Below are 23,488 nucleotides of genomic sequence, written 5' to 3' on the forward strand. Positions count from 1 at the left end.
AAGGAACCTAGAAAAGGCTCTGTAGATGAGTCAGCCTGCATGGTAGGTTTGTTTCTGGAATAAATCATATTTTAGGTTTGTACACCCAACCATTACTGAGGCAGTACCTTCATTAACTGGAAAAGAACAAAGAAATGTGTGTTTCCACAAAGTGAAATCTCTTTACTATTATCAGTCTGTTGCTTTTCACACACAGCCTCACAGAAATACTATTTTTTTCCCTGTTCTACTTCTCCTACTTCCTTATGCAAATCCTAGCAAGGAGTATATGTCTGTCATAGAAAGCCTTTCCTGTTTTCACTAGAAAAAGGGCTAATTTCAGGGTATATTGTAGACTAGCCTCATTGCTGATAAATATGTTGACTGAAGCTGCAGCCACTTGCAAAACGTCCTCTGTGATCTTGAAAAATGTTGAGTCTTCACTCTGTTTCATGTTCTTGTTCATGTTGCATCTAAATGCAATTTGCAGGCTCTTTGGCACAGATGATATTAGTATTGATATTGATTAAAATAGTTCTTCAAAAGCATGCATTTCCAGGAGTTGTATCTTCTTCCCCATGAAAGGAGCTTAGAAAAGGGTAGCATCTAGAAATGTGGTGCTTCCTTTCTAAAGATGAAGTCCAAAATTCAGTGTGAAGTTAAGAAAACTGGAACAAAATGAGGGAAAAACGCTTCCAGTGATAGCCATGGGAGTTGTCCCATGAGACTCACTCTGGCTCATGTGCCTATTGTGACTGAGTGAATGTGTTGGGATGAATTTGTAAGACTGGTTGAACGATAATCTCAAGTAGCTATAATTTGGGTTTGTTTTGTTTCTACATGTGAAGTAGGGGAGCTTTTCCGGCCACTTGAGAAGAACAGAAAATCCCTCCATCAGCATTAGCTGAAGGGGATGATCAGAGCATGAGATTTATGGAGCACTGGAAATAGCTTTGCACCAGTCAGCACTCCTGGTCCCACACCCCTCCAGGAGCCAACAGCAACATGTTTGTTCCAAGTGATCTCAGTGGCTGCTGGGTGGCATGAACAGGAGTTTTTGTTCCCTGACTGCTGCCATTACTGGTGCTGTTCACTTACTGCCCCTTATTTTTCTAACTGGTTTTGGACGTAATTTCCTCTCTATCTCACAGCCCACAACTTAATGACACCTGGAAAGCAGGGGAGCTGACGGTAAGAGGGAACCAAATATGCAGTTGGGTTGGTTTGGCATTTTTTTGCTGCTTATCCAAAGAATCTGTGGAGGAAGAGATTGGAGATCATTCTATGTCCTATTGTCCAGCAAGGAGAATGAAATGGTGGAGTCCTCTGGGCTTCTGAACTCAATCCCAAAGGTTTTCTGAATTGAATACAATTGCTTTATATAAAATTTTATATAGTATTTCTGTGTAGGGCAATACAAACCCAGCACTGTAATACAAACCACCTGGCTTTGTAATGAAATTTAAAAGGTTACTCTGTTTGCATATAAATGATAGCACTGGCATAGTGGCCACAATGTTAAGGAGGGGGTAGTTTTTAAAATGCAAACAAAATTCCCTAGCTATCAGCAATAGGGATGTTTCTCTGAGGTTTGGTTTCTTTTGGGAGGTTTTTTGGTTGGTTTGTTTGGGTTTTTAATTCTGAAAAAGAATCTGAAAATATTTTTTATTTAAAATAAACTTACTTTGAGACTTCATCCAAATAGCTCATCTAATACTTCTCATTCCTGTTTAAAGGCTGGCTGCAGATGCAGTGTATGCCTGAATAGGACCATAGGTTAGGAAGAAATCTACCATGCCCTGTGAGGTCTAACCAGTTTGAGAAGCAGGACAATTCAAAGCTGCAGGTTCTGATGTCATTACCTTAGCCACACAGATATGATTCAACCACTGAGTCACTGACTTAATAACATGTGGGTAAAGTCTGCTGTCCTACTTTCAATTCTTGTTCCCCTTGGAGTTGCAGTGTCCTGAAGAGGAATTTTGTTGTGTCCCACATGGTGTAAACATTGTCCTGAGCAACAACCATCACTGTATTCTGGCAGCAGGGAATAAAAGAGGTGGAGAAGATGACTAAAAAATGTCAAACGTAGAGAAAAATCTAAGTGTTCTCATTGCAGGAATGAGCATATTTCTTCTGAGTTTATAAAATCATTGTATTTTTCACTTATGAATTTTTGCTGGGCGTTGAAGAAGGGAGAGTGAGTATGAGAGTGATGCAAAAGGTCTTTTGTCTTTGAAGTCAAAATCTTGTATTTAATTATTTTGAAAGTTGGAAGCCAGGTTTTAAACAATGTGAAATTAGAAGGATGTGAGCATGGGCTGAGTAGGCTGGCTGTGACCTAAGCGATGGAAAAAACGGGCAGCCACATTGTTCATTGCTTGGAATTTGAGTCTTATTTTCATATTGAGTTCCAGATTCTGTCTATGACAGTAATCTTGCCTGGAAATAACAAATGTTTTGACCACAGTCACTGTGGGAGACCAAAGATAAAGGGATTTTTTGCCTCTAGTTACAAGAGGGATGAGATAGAAGTAGAGGCATGGAGAGAGGGGCATAAGCAAAGGGGATAGCTTACTGTTGCCTTGATACTTGCAGCAGCCTTTCCTTTTGCTGAACAGGAGATACAGTTTAATAATAATTGGTAACAGACAGTTAGTATGCTTGATTTCAGACTCTTCAGAGCTGAATTTCTGCATCAGATGTATAAGTTTATGTGCTTTTCCCAACTATAACGTCTGGGTTTATAAGCCCAGCAGGCTTTTATGTGAATATATAAATAATTTGTGTTGAAACACATATGCAGACACTGTATGGGTAAAAATTATAAGCAGACTCTATCTGGAGACAGCCAGAAGAGACAGTGGTAATGGGAAGTATTTGAATCACTTGCTATGGTGATATAAAAAAAATTTCTGCTGATTCCAGAAATACTGTTGGCATTACACAAGGGATAACAGTTTCAAACTGAAAGAGGGTAGGTATAGATTACCTATTAGGAAGAAATTCTTTCCTGTGCGGGTGGTGAGACACTGGCACAGGTTAGCCAGAGAAGCTGTAGATGCCCCATCTCTGGCTGTGTTCAAGGCCAGGTTGGATGAAGCTCTGAGCAATGTGGTCTATTGGAAAATCTCCCTGCCAGTGGTGGGAGGGTTGGAACTAGTTGATCTTTAAGGTCTCTTCCAACCCAACCCCTATCATAATCTAGCCATTCTTGTAGATAGGTGTTTCATTAGGGTGTCAGACGGAATGTGGATGGGGCTGTATATGAGATGGCAGACAGTTACGTTGCTGCATTTTGGTGAAAGTGTCCATTTGGATGTATAGATATGCCAAAGCCAAGCTTACCTTCTGAAGGCATGAGGCTTGTCCCTGCAGTACCTCTCTGACGCTGGTTGTACCTAAGGCTGGGACCTGGTCTTCCTTCCCCTCCCTGTAAGGTGCAGGATCTCCTGGCGCCCCAGCACCCTCTCCATACTCTCTGTCATACTGTCTTCACACATGCAGCCATCCTCACCAGAGCACCCTTCTGGGGAAGGAAGAAGTGAGAATGGAGAGCAGGCAAGGTGGAACAAGCATTGCTTCTGTCACCAGTCAGAAGGCAGCCTTGCTCCTGAGAGCTGGCAGCACCACAGCAAAGCAAAGCTCAGCACACATCTCCAGTGAAAAGGCGGATGGTGACGTCTTTTCTGCCATCTTCATCTTGCTGCAAGCTGTGAATGGTACTGGTGCTCCAGCATTATGAGCAGGTGATACTGAAAATGCAGGGGAAAGGGGAAGTATTTGGTTCCAGTATAAGTAGTGTATCTATGTTTTTAATTAAGGCTTGTTTTTTTAAAAACCTTTATTTTTCAAATTAAGTGAGTTCATGTGCTTTTTTAAACATTTCCTTACCTTACATGCACTGTGATATAGGAGCTGCTGTCCCCAGCATGGAGACTGTGGCAGCAGAAATGTGCACATGGAGAGAAAAGCCTTCAGGCAACATGGCAGTGTGGTCTCCCAGACAGCTGTTGAAGCTGTCACACTGCTTTGGTGCCTTTGGCCTTTTTCTCATCTAACTGTTCTCTTGGTCATTTCCCTATCATCACTTTGCTGGTCTGCTGTAAAGCTAGAGACCATCCTGTTTTGTATCCATCTCCTGTTAGACAGGGTAAGGAGGGGCAGGCTGAAGAGCATTGAGATTACAGAATTAGGTATCCCAACCAAGCCTCTTATTCACAGTGACAGCTTTGACATCAGAAGAGAGGCACAGGCAGTGCCACCTTTGAAAAAGGATTAGACATGGCTTCTTAGTCTCTTGCCTTTTCTGACTTCTTTTGGAATTTTTTTTTTCTACCAACACAGCTGTCATTGATCACAGATGGGGCCCACAAAGGGAGAAGAGTGTCTGGTCTGTAACTGGGAGCTCTCTGCTGTGAGCCTGAGGTGGGGGGGAAAAAAGGGCATTTGTCTTCTCCAAGCAAGTCCTCAGTGTTTGCTTCCTTGCCAAGAGTGAATCCTGTCCTGAAGTGCTATCCTTTGGTTGCTATGCCTTTCTGATCACAGAGAGCAGCAAGGTTGCCTGCTGCTCTGCTTGGGCTTTCTGAAGCAGCATGTTTTGTGATTCCCAGCTTCTGTTTGCTTATATAGAAAAGAACCTCCATGCCAGCCGTGGGAAAGGTACATGTTTTATTTGCAGGTGGAAGTGGAGTCATGTTTAGTGCCTGTGGAAGCTGATGGGGTTGCTCTTGAGCAAGGCTGTGGTACTGTATAAACTTTTTAACATTGTGTTGTGTAGAACTGAGTGAATGCTAAAACAGGAGCATGGGGTTGGAGGGGAGGAGAAAGGACATGAAGGAAATACATGCCCCTAACTCACATTTATTAATGTGAGAAGGTTCAAGCAGGCACCTGTTGCTGCTTGAGGCTTGCACAGCTGTGGGAGCATGCTGCCTGACCCACAGGCACATTAGCACAGGTACAGGTTCAAATGCTGTCTCACAGTTTGCCATTGACAAAGCAACAGAATTTGCCTTTCAAAAGCGTGATTGTACCACACCTTTCTCTTCTGTTACTAAGTACAGGCAATTGCTGCATGAGCTCTACTCACAGCTCTCATCAGTGCTGTGGAGTGCAGGAAGGAGAGATGGGGCTTGCATGTCCTCCTCCCCTGTTGCCAGCACCCCTCATGGTGTGCAATTTCTTGATCTCTGCAGAAATACAAATCAGAAGAAGTAAAATTAAGGAAGTAGAATATTGCTACCAATATTACCAAAATCTAAAGTCTGATATTCTGCTAAAATTAGCTTTTAAGTGACCTTTTAATGGCCAGTTCATACTCCAGGTTTTAAATTATTTTAGACCTCTATATAATCCTCCTCAAAATGACAACTGCAGACAAAGTTTTGATTTGCCAGCCCATTACTGCCTTACTTGAATGACCATGCTTTTTTTGTGCTGGGGTTTCAGTGGGCTGAGATACTCATGCAGCGCTGCACAGCAGGAAAGGAGATTGTCCAAGGTGGCAGGAATGGCGAGTACAATCTGCCTATACAACCTGGGCTGCTTATGCAGTCAGTGATGCCAAATGCAGAGCATGGTGGAGTTCCATGAGCTCAATCTGCCTCAGGTCCAGCTACTGAACAATGGTTCATTCCAGTACTCAAAATAAAATACAGCTTGAGTAAGGCTACCAAAAGCCATTCTTTAAATCTGAAGTGTTATCATCATTTTGGCCATAGCTCTGGGAAATTAAGGGTTTTGTACTGAGACAGAGCACTGCACTGTGAGAAACAGCATTAAATGAACTTTGATGCCATGAGGGTGTCAGGAAGAAAGGTTGCCTTAAAGATGGCTGCTGCTGCGGTGCTCTGTCTGGCCCTTGGTTTCTTTGGCCTCTGTAGTACTGTCAGAGCAAGCACTACAAGACCTGAGAGAAAACTTAGGCTATGAAAAGTACAGTTCTTGGTCTAAAAGAAAACTAATTTAAGCTGATTGACAGCTCCTTTACTTGGTCTCCTGACAAACCGTTGGTAAACACATTAATCACAATTACAGAATCCTTGTAAAAATGATGAATCCATTCTGTTTGCGTCCAGTAGGTTTTTGGCTATTGAGTACACTCTACCAGATTGCCAACCGATACTCTGTCAACACAGTTGTAGCACAAAAAACTGTTTCATTGCTCCTGATGAGCTGCTTCAGCATCCCTCACTTGGGCAAGTTTCAATGAAATCGAATTCATGTTCTAAAGTATGTATTTACCGTGGCATAAAAGACAGGAGTGCCCATTCAAAATTCAGACTATATAGAATGAAAAGTCACTGGTGTATTAAAGAATAACTATTTCAGCTAAGATAGAGGGGGAAAAAAGTCATTAAATGCACTGTAAAATTGGCAGTTCTTAAACTGTGATACTTCCATGCAAACAACTGTAAAACCTGTTTTTTAGTTAAAATATTGTCCTGCAATATTTGTTCCTTAATTACATAGGCAAATTATCTAATATTTGAATCCAGTTTATCTGTAGATAGGAAGAGACTGGTGATAAATGCTTTCAGATGGAACGGAGCAGCATTCCGGTGCTCTGGAATGCTTCCTTATTGTTAATTAAAATAAATCTGTAGCATAGCTTGGTTATTTGAAAAAAATTCTCTGTATTTTTTTCTCTGTGAATTAGAGTGGAGTCTGACCTCTGAGACTCTTTAATTAACATTTAAGAGTCAAGTTGTTCAAATAATTTTTTCAGTAGAGTCTTAAGCTGTGTTTTGTAAAGATCACAGATGCCTCATACCTTTAATAAAGGTTCCATTTTGTTGGACAATAGCTCTTACTCTATTTCAAATGATCCCATTTTCTAAGATCTTTAAGTATGTTGCTTTTGTTCAGTGATTTAGATTTCTTGTCTCATGGCGCCTTTTAAATTGGATCCAGCTATTAGTAAAATGTACTCATTTTCCCTGAAGCTAGTCTCCCATTCTGCAGACCAAAAGCTTAGTAAAGTCTAACTTTTTTCTCCCTTTAATAAAGGCATGTTTTAAATTACTTGTTTTCTCAATCTTATTGGTAGACCTCAGAAGTAAAAAAATTTTTTTTGGTTGTATGCATATGATTGAGAACATGAGCAAGCTATTTGTACCATATAAAGCTTTCTATAAGGATGTTTGTTTTAGGCTTGTCTGAATGCCCAGGGAGAGGATTCTGCTCCTCTGCTCCTCTCTGGTGTGACCCCACCTGGAGCACTGCATCCAGCTCTGGGGTCCCAGCACAGGAGGGACATGGGCCTGTTGGAGCGAGTCGAGACGAGGCCCCAAAGTTGCTAGAGGGATGGAGCAACTCTGAGGGTTGGACTCAATTATCCTTAAGGGTTCCTTTCAACTCAGCTGTGATTCCTGTGAGGAAAGGCTGAAGAGTGGATTTGTTCAGCCTGGAGAAGAGAAAGCTGTGGAGTGACCTAATTGCAGCTATCCTGTACCTGAAGGGAGCCTATAAGAAAGACGGAGAGGCACTATTTGCAAGAACATGTAGTGACAGGACAAGGGAGAATGGCTTCAAACTGAAAGAGAGTAGCTTTTGATTAGATATTAGGAAAAATTCTTTACTCTGAAAGAAGTGAACCACTGGAACAGGTTGCCCAGAGAAATTGTGGATGCCCCATCTTTGGAAGTTGCCCTATCCAAGACCAAGGTTGGATGGGGCCTTGAGCAACCCGATCTAGTGGAAGGTATCCCTGCCATGGCAGGAATGTTGAAACTGCATGATCTTTAAAGACCCTTTCAACACATTCTACTCTGGAATTCTATGATTCTGTGATTGTGTGGGGCAAGGGAGAATAATATGGATTAGGCAAAAGAGTTTATCACCCAGGTCAGAAAAATTTACTATCTCTTTAATTTAGGACATGTTCAAAATAGCTTAAAAATGTGGGTTTTTTCAGGTATATATGTCACTGGGAGCTTTTCTTTTGAAAGTCAAGCCATGTATTTGGTACCTTACATGGCTTTAGTCTGTCAGCTTGAAGCACCATTTCCCAAAAGGTCTTGGCCCAGGTTACTAAAACAAAGGGACTGACTTAGAGCTAGATTATTGGAATGGTTAAGGTTTTTTTCCCCTTAAACAATCTCATGCAGCAGCTGCATTGTCTGAAAATATATCAAGCAAAATGTTGGTGTCATGGTATCTTCCACTGAGCTGTCAAACTGCAGGTAATTTTTGAGTTGCAAATAATACTGTGCAATACTGTGTATTTTTCTTAAAGATGAAACTAAAAGATATTACGAGACCCCTGGAATTATTTGTGTAAATTGTTGCTCCTGAATTTGGGACTCTGCTATCTGATGGTAGCATCCCTTCACAATGTTCCATGTAGGTACTAGCCAATACTTAGATCTCAATGTTGTTGATACTTAGGAAAATTAAATTTTGTACCTGAGACATTGAGTGTCTGTGTCTTCATGCCACTGAACTGTGCCTCAGAAATGCACTACTAATATGAGTAGTGTCTTGCAAAACACACAGTAACAAACTTTGTTTAGCTTAAAAACCTGGTAGTGGAGAGGCCTGCACCATCTCCAGAAGTAAGGTGGGAAGAAAAACAATTTCCAAGGAATGAGGATCCATCCACAAGAAACCTGAGGTGTTAGTCAGCAGGCCTCCTTCACTCCTCTGCCCCACTTCTCCCCATCCATGGCAGTGCCAGCCGTCAGTCCTGGACTTGGGAGGACAGCTCTCAGCCTGGTATTGCAGGCTGAGAAAATAAATTGCATTTCCAACTTCAGCATGTGGGTCCTTGCAGCTGCCAAACCAGTAAGAGTGTGTGTGGGTGGGTGAGCAGTTAAAGGTGTTGCTTCAGATCCAGCAAAGTCCTATGTGCTTTCTGCCAGCAATAACAGGATGGATTGCTGTAAATTACTTTTCAGGTTTAGTTTATATTGTTTATGGTGTAACCAGCCAAAACGGCATATGGTGTGCATCTCTGAACTGTAGAAGAGCACAGAGAAACGTGCAGAGAGAAAACTGAGAGGACTAATGAATTCTCATTTTTGCCACTGAGTATTTGCTCCTGGGAGGAAAAGAAAAGCCAAGAAGAGCATACGCAGGATGTGGTATGGTTAGCTCAGTCCTACCCCAAGCTGCTTGGTTTTCAAAATTTCCTTTTGAGACTGTTTTGTTAGAAGTGCCTGTTCACATGACTCATTCATTAGGCTGTGAAGCTGTGGGGCCCATTTTGCTCTTGCCGCTCTAAGCATTGGATGAGACGCTGGGAACTGATTTTTCTTTTTTCCACCCTACTCTTATGTGACTAAAATTCTTATGTTTGTGGAATCAGCCTAGGGCTATGGAGTATCATAGAAAAATTACTTCTTTATAGTACATGTGTCTGAGAAACTGTTTTAGCTGCAGTTTGGGCAACACGGCTGTCTACACACCATATGGTGCAGGGGGCAGGAATGTAACCAACATATTTCAGTCCACATTGTGCAGGGCCCCTCCTGCCCCTCTTGCACTCAGAGCCAGCCTTGGTTTCTGTGCTCTGCTTTCTGGGGTCTCGTACGAGTCACAGGGAGCCAGCATAGCTGACTGAGCTGCTGGTTTCACAGGCCCTTCAGCAGCCATTGGTTCTCCTGCAGTTTGTTCTGCCACAGGAACATTTGGGGCTTTTGGAAGACAGGAGGCGAATGTGTAATCTGAGGATAAGAGGCATGCTGCTACTACCCCAGCTGGCAAAGCGCCAGCATTTCAGAGCTGGGAATGTGCTGGGATTTGTACTCACCCTGGGAAAGAAAGGGAAAAAGGCAAAAGAGAGAAAGAAAAGTGTCTGCTGTCTCAGATCTCACTCAACAATAAATATTTTTCTTTTTAACTATTTGAATAGATGTTGGTTGCCAAGGACAGAAACCCTATGGAGGAAGGAACAGTTAAGGGAACAGGCACAGCTTAGTTCCATGTTTTCCAAAGCTGCTGGGATTCAGATGATTAATCAGGCCATGATGCAGTGTCAGTTATACATGACTTTAGTATGTGAGGAAGTAAGACCACGTGCATGCCTTCACAGAGAGAACTGTCCTCTCTGTGCAGCCATGATGGTTGCACCAAGAAAGGTGTTTTGGGGGCAAACTGGCTTCTGCACTCTGTAAGGCATGTCCCTACTTCTTGTCAAGAGTACTCAGAGATGTAAGCTCTGAAGTCTTGTGACTCCCCCTTTAGATCAATAAATAATAACTGGGGAGGAAATAACAGCTCCACCAGGAGGTATGAAGAGAGCCCCATCCCAGAATACTCTATAATCTGCTGTTGAAATATTCTCACTGAAGGCACAGTTTGAGATCTTGAGCAGCCACAGAAGCTGCACTTGGTTGCTTACTTCCTGGGTAAGTGCTGTAAGTGCTGGATCATGGGATGTAGAAGAGCAGCGATCACAGGAGGTGACCACAGTCCCTTTCTCCTCCTTATGTTTCTCCTCATTGCTATGAGAATACATAAGGAATTCTGTTTGGACTTTCGTTTGTTTGTTATATATGGAAGAATGTGCAGGGTGAAGTGTATCTACAGTCTTTTCAATGCGTTTATATTCTGTTTGGTTAACTCACCTGACAGATAGGAGAGGTGTATGGTTAAGTTTTGAGCCTGGGTAGTTTCATCCAGGCAAGGAGCTGCTCAGTGCTATGAGAAACACCCTGTAACAAAGCTGGATTGCCTGGGAAGATTTACTGGAGAAACATTTAGCATCTCCAGGGAGAAGCAGCAGCTGGGTAGGGTTTTGAAGGTCTGCATTATGAATATGGGCATCTACAGCAAAGTGAGTTGAAGCTTGGAAAGCTATTTCTTTCATAAATTTAGCTCTGGTTCCACTAGCAGGAATCTTAATAGCTGCTATTTTGTCAGCAAAAAGAGATAATTGCTGTAAGAGACAGCAATTATCCCTATCATACACAGCACTGTAGCTATTCAGTATCTTGGATGCAGCGAGTGCAAAATCCACCCAGCCCCAAAACCTCGCAGCTTTTTATTTTTGTAAGGTGTGCTCAAACTATTTTATATAAGGGGTCAACTGGAAAGGGGTATCAAGTACACAGGACCTGTGGGTATTTATCACATATTAATTATGCTGATAGGATTAACATCTAATCAAATGTAAGTCTGTGAATTTTTTTCCAGGGCTATAAAGTTGACAGGGATTAGGATGAAAATGAAATTATTTTCAAAACCTTATTTCCAAAAGCACAGTACACTGAAGTGTGCCTTTTTCCCTTTCCTCCCTTTCTGTCTTCAATTCTCAATGTTATCACTACATTTGTCATTCAGAAAAAGGTTCATATTCAGTTACTTGATATGAGCACAATTTGGACTCAGTTACGCCAACTATTAAAACTGCTAACATTTCACTCTTACTATGAAAGGTGATTTTCATTAGGTGCCCTGTCTTTTTCTCTTTGTTTTCAGAGAAAAGGCTGAAACAGAAAGATTGGGAGTTATTCCACTTAACTGTTTTCCTTTACTATCAGTGTTGAATTGCTAATGTAATATAAAATGCTAGGCTGATCACTGCCTGCAATCAGGCAAGCCTTGAGTAAGGCTAGGCTTGAGTAAGGCTTGCCTAGAGAGTAAGATGACACTTATGCCACAAGAGTGGCTAAGAACAAAGTCAAAAATGTAAAGACAACAACACAAAGACCTACATGTAATTCATGTTCATACTACATAAATAAAAACATTTTTTCAGTTGTAATTTGCTTGAAAACTTTGTTACAGTGTGTCAATAAGTTTGTGTCAATGTGTATTGGTAGAACAGCATGACAGCTTTTTAAATACAGATGAATTTTAAATGCTTAACAATGGGCTTAAAATCTATTACTAGCAAAACTGATTCGTTTAACTGAAAGTTCCCTGTTTCATGGGTTGATACCTAACTGTTATCCTTTTGGCATGGATTTAATATTGGTACAGAATTGCATTTAAGCCTTTTTATCACTTGTTTGATACACTTACAGAGGGGATATTATCATTTATATTTTGTGGATTTTCCAGACCTTTTCAGTGGTAATCTCCGTTCTCCGCCACCCCCCACAGCCCCCTTTTAACAACATGAAAGAAATAACCTCTAGCCTAACTTAAAAGGAAGAAAGTCAAGACTGGAAACAGTGGCAGTGAAGATGCTGCAGATGTGTCCCTGGATCTGGGTTAGTTTACTAGCACAGAATCAGGACATTGTCTTTGGGCACCCTGGGTTTCCAGAGCCCAGGCTGAGGTGCACAGAGCTCTGGCTCCTCTGTCCAGCTGACTGACTTGCCAGGCTGCTGGGGGGAAAAACACCAATCTGCCAAAATACAAAACCCCCAAAAAAGACAAAAAAGCCAAACTGGTACGGATACATTATCAACACTCACACAGATAAAATACAGTTTTGGTTTGGTTTGGTTTTTTTACCTAATTTTATTTTTCATCCCAAAGGTTCGTCATCGGTGGTGTGAACTTGTCATCAAACACAAATATGAGCCTGGGTATGGAGATGTTGAGAGATTCCTCAGAGAAGATCAGGTAAGTTACGTTTAACTAGCATTTTGAAAACAATCAACTTTTTAACACCCCTAGGCTGAAATTAAAAAAAAATTAATATATTTTCTTGCTGCAGTTTGTCAAAAACTTGGCTGTGTATTCATTTTTTTCTTCTGTGGTCCCCTAAACATTGTAGTTTAAGGAAGCCACCTAGGGTAGGGGTATTCATCCCCACCTAAACATGCTAATCTTCTGTCAAGCGTGAAATAGGATAGAATTCCTCCTCTCCTTGCATTTTATGCAAACCAGAGGTAGCAGTGATGCTAGGAAGGTGCTTCTCAGTAGGTCCCTTTTGCAGGATGAGGAAGGCAAATGTGGCTGGGAAGGTCAGTGCAGGTATGAGGCAAGTGCAAAGCAGTCAATGCTGTGGTAACCTCAGTTTTGAAGATGACAGCCAGAAGTATTATAGCACAAGAGTGTACATCCAGGGAATGCTAGCTTCTCCATGGGTGGGGACATGCTAAGAGAAGATTGTGAAGGCCTTAAAAGGCTGGACATACATGATTTCCTTACTATGGCCTTTTATTTAGGCCATTGTGAACTTACAGTTCTAATTGAACCTCTGCCTTGTTATTTTCTATTTCACTTTTATTTATCTTTATTCACTATAGGATGAATTTTAAATATTTGAAACTTATGTAAAAAATAGAAAATGGTGAAGATACATCAAAATCTAGGCAAGATATTAATGTCTTTACCTTTTATGCTGACAATGAACAAAGCTATTTACAGCCAATGAGGATTCTGTGCTTTCAGGCAACATACCACAATTGAATTGTTGCAGTCTGTCATGCTTTCTTCTAGCTTGGAAGTATACCTCCTATTTATATCTCAGCCAATAAACAGGCCCCAGAGCTCTTGGCAAGCTCTGTATTAAAACAAACAAACAAAAAAGACATAAAAGAACATTATTGCATAAGGAGTTATATATATTGTGCATATTTGTATTCTGAGAAAGGATGGAGATAACCACCAGCAGAACTTGGGGGTTCAGAGTTCGGGAAATCTTTGAGTTGATAAAACCATACAGAATTGCATTATGTTTGGAATAGATATGCCAAATAAAGACATTTTCTGCAGTGTAGGGAAATAATTTTTGCAACTTTTTAATGTAATCTTAATTTAATTTACTTCAGCAGTGCATACAGTTAATGGCACAACCAGCTTTTGGTGTGATTACCGCTTAAATCAAAGCGGTTGCATGTCCTTACTGATCATGTAACATGGCTTTTTTTAAAGTCTGGGAAAAAAATGCAAATGGACTATTTAAATCCTTTGAAGTTTTACAAAACACCGGTGTGTTTACTGCATGTTAGTGTTTAGGCCTGGGGGAGAATTTTTAAGGCTGGATAGAGAAGGTAATTCCTATAGCAACAAAATTTCAACATTTAAAAAAATTCTCAATGAGAGCAACTGGAGCCCAGCTCCAAGGCCATTTGTGTGGCTGGCGCAGCTGCAAACCTTGGAAATCTGAGGTTTTAGTTCTCTTGGTGTCAGGGAGCATGCTTAGGGAATTGGCAAGGAGTCTGGCAGGTGTCTGCCACTCTGAGACTTTTTCCTTTTACTTCAGTCTTTGTTAAACTTTAAATTTCCCTTCTGGCTAAAGGTTTTTTTTAAGGATTACCAGCCAATGCTAGAAATTGTGAGGAATAGCATTAAAAGGTGTATTTTCTCAATGCTATCTAAATTTTTCCACTCCTTCAAGTGTCCGAACAATAACTATAAAAGTCAGCATGCTAAGCTGCTAATATTTTGTCACAAGCGTAATCCTATTTTGGCAAGTGTGGTTTAACATTTACTGAATTCCTGTAATTAGCTGAAAAAAAAGGTATCAGCAGAAAAAAAATGAGTCTCCAATAAGGTTCCTGTTAAGTTAGCCAGTGCTTTGTTGGCAGTGGTCAAAGGGGCCCAGATCTCCCCACAGGAGCCCCATTACCGTTTTTTATAGCTGCTATGTCCAGAATAAGTAGTTAGGAAAAGCCTGCCTTTGTACCCAACCAGAATTTATGCATGTTAAGCTGTGTCTCACATGTAAAGGGGAGTCAAACACAGACGTGACCATATTCAGTTGATGTTCAGTTACAGAATTTCCAAATCGGAATATTAGAGTGGTCTGCTTCAGTCTTTGTTCATGGACGTGTGAGTAAACATGACAATTGGAAAGAAAATGTGTATCCTGTTGAAGGAGGGAGAAGCTTTTTTCTTAAGGGACATTTGGAAAAAATTCAGGTAGTGGGTAAAAGAAAACTTGAAAACTGGCAAGGAAAGTGAGTGAGGAATGATTTTCTTGTCAAGACATCACACAGGTTTCTTATATTAATAATCTGTTTTTACATAGTCAACACAGCATACAGACAACCATCCTTAGGCTAAAGAGACACAGAGAAAATTAGTTCTAGAAGGGGAGAATAGGCATTAGAGAGTAAATGGTATTTTATGTGTTTTGGATTGTCTGTTTTGTTTCATTTTTAGTTAAAATGAGTACTAGTAGGTCAATGGCAAAAACCCAGATAACTAGTCATTACTGGTGGTAGGATGTTTGTGTGTTATGTTCCTCTTTCAGGCTATGGGTGTGTATCTCTATGGTGAATTAATGGTGAATGAAGATGCAAAACAACAAGAACTTGCACGTAAATGCTTTGCTGCAGCACAAGAACATATGGATGCATCCTCAGCCAAAGTGGTGGCAGAGATGTTATTCTGAAAAGGTGATCTTTCATTTTAATCCTAAGACCCTGATTTTGCTTCATATAGAAAGAATATGCAGAGCTCACTAAATGTGGTAAACTTTGGCACACCATACAGCTTGTGGCTAGTTGGGCTGAGAAATAACTCTTGTTACATATCTTGTTGGCTTGTATTTTTTCTTTTTTTTAAGCCCAGCTGCGAGAGCAGTGATTACATACATGTAGGCATAGCTGGAGAACGTGGAGAATGGCTTTGTTGTAATGGACTGTACAAGAGACAACTGTAAGTCCAAATGGCCGCAGAACGCCAGGCTCTTCCTACAGTTGTTTCCCATTCTGTATTCTTCACTCTGCTTACAAAAATTTCAATTGTGCAAGGAGCATTTCTGTTTAATAGAGCTGCATGTTTACCTGACAGGCAGCACAGTCTTTGAAAAGAGTCTGATCCCACAGTGGAAATATGAAACTGTGGACTTGGAAGCGAATATGAATCATGTGAGAACAACCTGATAATTCAAATGTTTTTGTGTTAAGGGTATTGAGGTTCTGAAGTTTGATTGTGAGGCAAGAAAAGTAGCTAGCTTGTTTATGAAATTAAAGGAGAGGAATCACCAGACAAGAACCAAAATTGCAAAAATATTTATGGAATAAAGATTGCCATAGGCTATAAATTTGCAAAGATACTTTTCACTTCTCAGCCTGAACAATTGGAGGTAGCCTTACAGTGTCTGCATATGCATGTTTAACACATAACCCATTAAGGTTGGTATGAAAGTTTCTTCCAGTACAGCATACCTCAGATTTTTGGTTAATCATATAACTCATCCAACAGACTGATTGCCTTGGTTGTTCACATAACTTTACAGTTGATTTGTGGTATCAAAATTCAGGCTCTAATTTAGCAAAAACGTTGTCTAATTGGTACCAAGCAAAAATCTTTATTTTCTTCTGTTCTAGCAGTATTTGACAGTGAGTTCCATTTGATTTTGTAGTATTTGCTATGTTTGTATGAAATACAGCCAATGACAGATACTATGAAAGCAAGTTTGTTTATGAACAGCTATGTTGTTCTTCTGTATAGATAAGAACTGTCCCTTCCAAGAAAACTTTTTGGGAAAGGTGGATCAGACTGTAGAGTACCAGGATATCAGTTGTGGGGTAGGAGACACCTTTTAAAACAGTTAGGGTTAAAGAGACTCTTGTGTACTCCGAATTATCAAGGGCTCACAGGAATTTGAGTTATGTTCAACAGTTCTTAATCTGGTAGGTATCTTCAAGTGTCTGAAGGCCAGAAACAATAAAATCAAAATTTCCACAAGTTTCTGATGGTAAGTACCTAGCACAGGAAAATTACATGGTATGCAGGTGTTAGCATTAGTCTAGAATTACCCCTCTGACTTTACAGACAGAAGTGCATGGTGAGCTATAACATAAAATCTAAAAATACTGAGTACAATACTCTGTGTGACTGCACAGCTTTCTTCTAATGTTGCGGCTGTTTGGGTTCCTGGCATGATGATTTGTGACTTAAGATTAAAATCACATTGCCAGGGATTACCACGCAGCCATGACCGCAGCTGCTAGCATGAAACTCACCATTAACGGTCTGATGGGTGCACAGCGTGGAATCCTCTCCATCTATCAAACAAACAAACAAACAAAAATATGGAAAAAAATAAAGAAAGTTAAAAAAAAAGAAAGAAACAAACCCCCAAACCCTCCAAAAAAAGAGGAAAGCAGCAGAGCATCGTGGAAGAACCTCCTCCGAAAGCTATCTCTGCTGAGATGGAGACCTCTCTGGCAAGGTGCAGAGCTTAGCTGATTGGTGAACAGTGATTGTTTTCCTCTTTGTTCACAGTGGCTAAGTTCTGCACCTGAAGAGAAGGGAGAGGAGACTCTGTGCAGGGCAGAGAGCGTTTGCTGGCTGAGATACCTTGCTGCTGAAGGGGCAGATTTGCAATGAATGCATGTGTCCAAGGTTCAGTGTATGGAGGATGAGAGGCAGAGGCAACCTGGAGAGGACCAAAGATTTTAGTTTTAGTTGAGAATAAACAGTGCTCCTTAAGTTCTCAGTCTGACTGCAAATGTGAGGCATTGCCTACAGTAATTTGGTTACCATGCTTTCCTAAAGGTCAGAGGAAATAATGTTTGTTACTTTAACCTGAAATTGTCAATAAAGCTTTTGTTTTATAGTCTTCTCTTTAATGGATGCTGTCATGATCTCTCTGCAGTTTTAGCTTAGCACTGTGTGTCGTTTGCAGGAAATGGTGGCAGCTCCAGTCGGAAACAACTTACAGCTGCTGCTGTTGTTCCAGGCTGTTGATGGACCCGTCCTCCGGTGCCTACTGAGCTGATATCAGTTCTGATTTTACACACTGGCTCAGTTCAGCAGGAACAGGAGTCGAGCCCTAGAGCAAAAAAAAAAGATGTACCTTTCCTAAGAGTCTTTGAGAAATGTTGTTGCTGTTGTCTCTCAAAAAATGAATCAGTGCACATTATGATGTCCTTATGGTAGACACTAAATGGCCTAAGGTGGAAAAACTACCTCAGTACTGTTTAAGAGGACTGTTGGCTAAGGATGAGAAGGTATGTGGGTATGTAGCACATCACACAGTATTGCTCTGGTAACATGCCTCCAACATTATTTTCAGAGTAACCTGCTAATAACCGAGAGAATGTGCTTCCACCATGGATCCTCCCTGTCTTCTCCAGACCTTGTTGTGGTAGCTCTAGGAAGCTAAAGACATCATTGTTAACTCTGTAACTACAGTTACACTCTACTGGTAACCTAAAAAATAACTCAATTTGGAAATCTGGGGCAATGAAGAATGCACAGATATTCCTGCATTGTAACAGAGTAATAACTTTAAATGCTGTTTCTGTTGCAGGAAAGATCACAGACAACTCTTTTAATAGATCTTCTACTAAACCCCGATGGTACTAGGATTTCATTGACCCAGGACATCAAAGGAAGGATTATGTGACTGCTAAAACAATCAGCTGACAGAAATATTTACCTTTCTGTATTTCTAGAGGCTCACTGTAACTGAGAACACATGCACACAAAACAAACTACACACACACATGTTACTCTGGCTTTAGGTAATTCTTTGATACAAAAAGTTTGGGGTTTATCCTTGCTCTTTGGTAATACAATCATTCTGGTTTGCAGATGCCAAAGATTCTTGATTTGAACAGTTTTATTAATTTGGGCATTCTGAAAATTGGTGAAACTGTATTGTGTACTTAAAATTTTGCTATTAACTTCTATGTCATGTTAAAAAAACCTCAATATAAAATCAGCAGGGGCTGGGGTGGGGCTCATGAGATTAGATAGAAGCAGCAATAAACTGTGGAAAGTTACCTGCCATCATCCTGGTGATGGGATGGGACTGAAGAAAAAAACAAAGATCAGCATGCTCTCTCTGTCATGTTTAGGTTAAATTTTATCAGAAATGTCAGACCTCCCATTTTATGAAAGTGTCTTTCATATCTTTGTGATGCTTCTTTTGCACAGTGATATGTCAACTGTATCTTTTCTTTCCTGATCAGTGAATCTCTACATTTCTAGAAGACATCTTAATTGTTCCTTTCAGAGAATACAAATTCAAAACACAAAAATCTGTGAATTTATTTCCCTTGTACTCTATTGTTTTCTATCAAATCCTCTTGTAAAAATAAATTTTTTTTTCCCAAGTACATATAGTCTTTCTATTGCACAGTGGTTCAACATTAATTTACAAACTTGGGAAAAAGAATTACTCAATTTCTGCTTTTGCAGCAGGAAAAAAGTACCTGAAAGTTGTTACTTCATAGATGTTAACGAGAAAAAATAAAGGTGGTATTTTTTTTTAAAGTTCTTATGCTCAGAATATTAAGTAAAAGCCTGCCTATACACTGTCTTCAGTACAAAGAGTACAGTTCCTGTTCACCTCACCACATTTTCTGATCTCTCCCTTTCCAGGCACACAGTGTCAAAACCTGAATTAAGGGACACTCAGCAACTTCTTTCAAATGCAGCAAGAGTTAGGAAATTGTCCAGGAGCACACTGAGACATCACAATGACTTCTAATGCAGTGACACTCACAGACATAGTTATTACAGGATCCCATTCATAACAGAGTTACGCTTCATTTCACAGGTTTTTCTGCAACGGCCAGCAGCTTGCTCTTTGCCTTTTTCATTGTGTAAGGAAAAAAATGCAGAGCTGGATAAGACTCTTGCACAAAACATGCAGAAATTAAAGACATTGTAAGCCTCTTCATAGCCAGTACTGCTAAAACTACAGGACAAGTAAGATACTCCATGCTTTCTAAAATATTGCCAAATTTTTCTTCTTTCAAAACAATCTACTTGCCTTTTTTTTAAAATATTGAGCACAGCAGTAGTTTGTTTGCTACAGCTCTCACAGTCTGCTTCAGCAGTATTGAGTGTTTCCCCTCACTACAACTTCATGATCAATCATGCATGGTAGCAACTGAGAAAAGGAACAGAAAATGAGATACAAACACCAAAAACCCTAAAAAATGGCAAAAAGGTGGCAGTCCTGGCACTTCATCACGGCTTATAGGGCATTTTGGTGCTAATCCAAGCACTGGGATATGGAGTGAGGCTCCAGATTAAGAAGAAAGCTAAAGATGGCATTGAACAGTTACCATAACTCATCATGTATGTATGGTATAGTAAGGTCATTAACATGCTATAAACATTACCCTTAGTTTAAAATCCTTCTGAATCATGTAAAAAGCATTGGAAGTGAACCATATAATTATTTACATAATCACAAATTAAGCTGAGTTAGAAGGGATGCACAAAAATCATTTAATTCAACCCCTGACCCTGCACAGCACCATCCCCGGGAGTCACACCATGTGCCCGAGGGCATTGTTCAAACACTTCCTGAACTCTGTCAGGCTGGTGCTGTGACCACTTCCCTGGGGAGCCTGTTCCAGTGCCCAGCTACCCTCTGGGTGAAAAATTCTTTCCTAGTATCCAACCTAAACCTTGCTAACACAGCTTCAGGCCATTCCCTTGGGTCCTGTAATGGGCACCACGGAGATCAGTGTCTGTCCCTCCTCTTCCCCTCATGAGGAGGTTGCAGACTGCAGTGAGGTCTGTCCTCAGTCTCCTGCAGGCTGAACAGATCAAGTGACTTCAGCTGCTCAAGGTCCTTCACCACCTTTGCTGACAGTCTCTAATGGCCTAATGACTATTTTACATTGTGGCACCCAAAGCTGCCCCCAGCACTGGAGGTGAGGCTGCCCCAGTGCAGAGCAGAGTGGGACAATCCCCTCCCTTGCCCGGCTGGCGATGCTGTGCCTGATGCACCCCAGGACAGGGTTGGCCCTCCTGGCTGCCAGGGCACTGCTGACTCAGGTTCAGCTTGCCAGGACCCCCAGGTGCCTTTCCATGGCACTGCTTGCCAGCATCTCATTCCCAGTCTGTCCATACATCCAGGGTTGCCCCGTCCCAGGTGCAGAATCCAGTACTTTCCCTTGTTAAACTTCATATGGTGGGGGATTGCCCAGACCCCTGATTTGTGGAGGTCTCTCTGCAGGCCCTCTCTGCCTTCAAGGGAGCCAGCAGCTCCTCCCAGTTTTGTATCACCTGCAAACTGGCTCAGTATCCCTTCCAGTCCTGTGTCCAAGTCATTTGTGAAGATGTCAAAGAGCAGAGGGTGGAGGATGGGGCCCTGTGGAACCCCAGCAGTGACAGGTCCCCAGTCTGATGTCACCCCATTCGCTGTAACCCTTTGTGCCTGACCTGTGAGCCAGTTGCTTGCCCATCCCACAACGTGTTTATCCAGCTGTGGGCTGGACATTAGGTCCAGGAGGCTCCGGTGAGAGACAGTATCAAAAACTTTACAGGCTTCCCTTCATCAGCTGGGTTACCTTGTCAGAAAAGGAAACCAGCTTTGATAAGCAGGACTTTCCTCTCATGAAGCCGTGGTGGCTGTAACCGATGACTGTTTCAGGTGTTTTTCAGTACCCACAGAATAATCTACATAACTTTACCAGGCACTGGAGTGAGACTGTCAAGCCTGTAGTTTCCAGCATCCTCCTTCTTGCCCTTCTTGAAAATCAGGGCATTGTTTGCCAGCTTCCAGTCAGCTGGGACCTCTGGATTCCCAAGACCTCTCAAAAGAGACATTTGTGATGACATCAGGCATCTCGTTGAGGATTCTTGGATGAATCCTATCAGGCCCCATAGATTTGTAGGGATCCCGCTGGAGTAGAAGATCCTGCTCATGTAAGTTTTTAATAGGCCCTATCAAAAGCCTAACAGAAGAAAACCCAACAAACCACGAATGTTACTGCTCATTTTATTCATGATTCTCTCTCAAGGTGGGTGTTTCTATATTGAGTTCATGAGAGAAGGAAGTTGCAGAATCTAATTGTAATAAAGTAAACAACAAAAAAATCAATTTCCAAACTGAGTGTAACTAAATCATCACAGGAAGCCATGTCTTTTCAGATGATACCTCCATCCAGGAGATGGACGCAATGATCCTTGTGGGTCGCTTCCAATTCAGTGTATTCTATGACTATATGTGGCTATGACAAGAGGCATCTATATAGGTATGCCTTTGCCTTTAGGTTTCATTCTACTTCATTTTCATGGGCAGCCCCCTCTGAATAAAATAGAGCATTCTGTAGGGTCTTTTACCCCTCCCACCTGTAATTCAGTCCTTTCCAAACACAGTGGCAGTTTTACACTGAATAGCATTAGAAAGCCCAGTGCTGGGCTATCATCTCCCGCTTACTTCGTCAGGCCAGCATCTGGTTAGGATCTCAGTTACTCTTTTCTGCATGTAGCTTTTAACCCTGAAAATTCATCTCAGATGAAAAATTAAAACTGTATCCATATAGTCAGGCAAGGCCTCGTGCCGCTTACTGGGCCGTGTCTTCAGAGTAAAGGCAGGCCTTAACGAGGGGGTGGCCTGGCGAGTCCCTTGGCCCCTCAGTGGGGATGCATTCATTCCTTGTCATAACCTTCTGTTGCGAGTACAGAGTAAAACACGCCATTTTGCTGACAGCTGTTTTCTGTCTGCAGCGTTGCTGGGAGGTGTTTGCAGCTGCTCAGTCTGCACAGTTTTGTATCTGTGCTTTCTCCTTTAGAAGGGAATCAGCTGTACTCTATTGCCAATGCCTTGCACATAACAGGAAAGGAAAAAGGTCTGGAAAGAAAGGTCTAAGCAGAAATGCAGCCTGAGCAAGTGGGCAGCTTGAGGAAACAAGTAGGCGTAAGGAGCCTAAGGATTTCTGACATATAAAAAGCACTATGGAAAAAGATATTACCAAAACAAATCATAAAAGTTCTATGGAGCACTAAAATGTATCATGCAGAGTACTGCACCCAGCCAGTTCATCTCCACTGCTGATGAAAGTCTGCAGAACTGGTATTTGTACTGCAGAAAATTTTAGGTGTTAGTTTGCAGGCTCCTCTGCATACAGTGGTAGGTGGGAGACAACCATGGTGCTTTTGTAAGAATGAACACGCAGCTGAGTTACCATGTGCCAAAGGCTCTGTTAGTTTGGGGTTGATTCCTTCCATGCAGAAACTGGACTCTAAATCTGGAAAACCCACACCTTCCAGCCCCCCCTACTGCAGGTAAGTGCCAGCTGGCCCCTGTGCATGCTGCAGCAGGTCTCACTTTCACTGCACATGATTTAAGAGTAAGGAGTAGTATATGAATTATCTCAGGCCACTCAAATTTTTACCTGTAACTTAATGGTATTTTACTTTGAAAAAAAGCACTCACATAATAATGTACTTCTAAGGTAAGAGTAACATTTGAAATAAGCCCACATCCTGCACAAAACCATACTCTAATTCACTGAAAACCGTAATTCACAACACTAATTCTTAATAACTAAAAAAAAAAAAAAACATCTTGTGGTCTTTTAAAGCTATAAAATATCTACCTTTGTGCTGCAGTTCCCAGTATTCATGAGTCATGTCTGATGTCTTCTCTAACAGTCAAAGATTTCAACAGACATATAAGTGCATTTCTCTTCTTGGCCTCAATTCTGATCCCCAGAGTAGTCAGAAGAAAAAAAAATTGCAAGAAAGGACAAGGAAGCAACCAAATAGAGGAGCCTGATTCATCTAGAATTTCACCTTAAGTATACTGAGTTTAGGCACATATACAAAATATGGAGTGAACATATATGCTGATACAGCTATGTGCCTTTGTTTCTGTGGGAAAAATATACTGGAAAAATTATTTTAAAATCTTACTGTGCTGCCAGGTTGACATTTCATGACGGTCAAATATGCCAGT

At 41.2% G+C, this 23,488-nt stretch overlaps 1 protein-coding gene across 6 annotated transcripts in view; it reads left to right on the forward strand.

Moving 5' to 3' along the window:
- AOPEP (aminopeptidase O (putative)) overlaps positions 1-18,902 on the forward strand; it is a 186,640-nt gene extending 167,738 nt beyond the window's left edge. For 4 of the 6 annotated variants that reach the window (XM_069002557.1, XM_069002560.1, XM_069002561.1 and 1 more), the window contains 3 exons: positions 12,412-12,498; positions 15,080-15,224; positions 17,855-18,902. In XM_069002557.1, coding sequence (XP_068858658.1) covers positions 12,412-12,498; positions 15,080-15,220 — 228 coding nt within the window. In that variant the 3' untranslated portion in view covers positions 15,221-15,224; positions 17,855-18,902. The remainder of the gene's footprint in view (positions 1-12,411; positions 12,499-15,079; positions 15,225-17,854) is intronic. The other 2 variants (XR_011147886.1, XM_069002559.1) reach the window with 2 other exon arrangements.
- Positions 18,903-23,488: the final 4,586 nt, after the last annotated feature.

Source organism: Aphelocoma coerulescens (genome assembly GCF_041296385.1).
Source record: "Aphelocoma coerulescens isolate FSJ_1873_10779 chromosome Z unlocalized genomic scaffold, UR_Acoe_1.0 ChrZ, whole genome shotgun sequence".
Classification (NCBI taxonomy): Eukaryota; Metazoa; Chordata; class Aves; order Passeriformes; family Corvidae; genus Aphelocoma; species Aphelocoma coerulescens.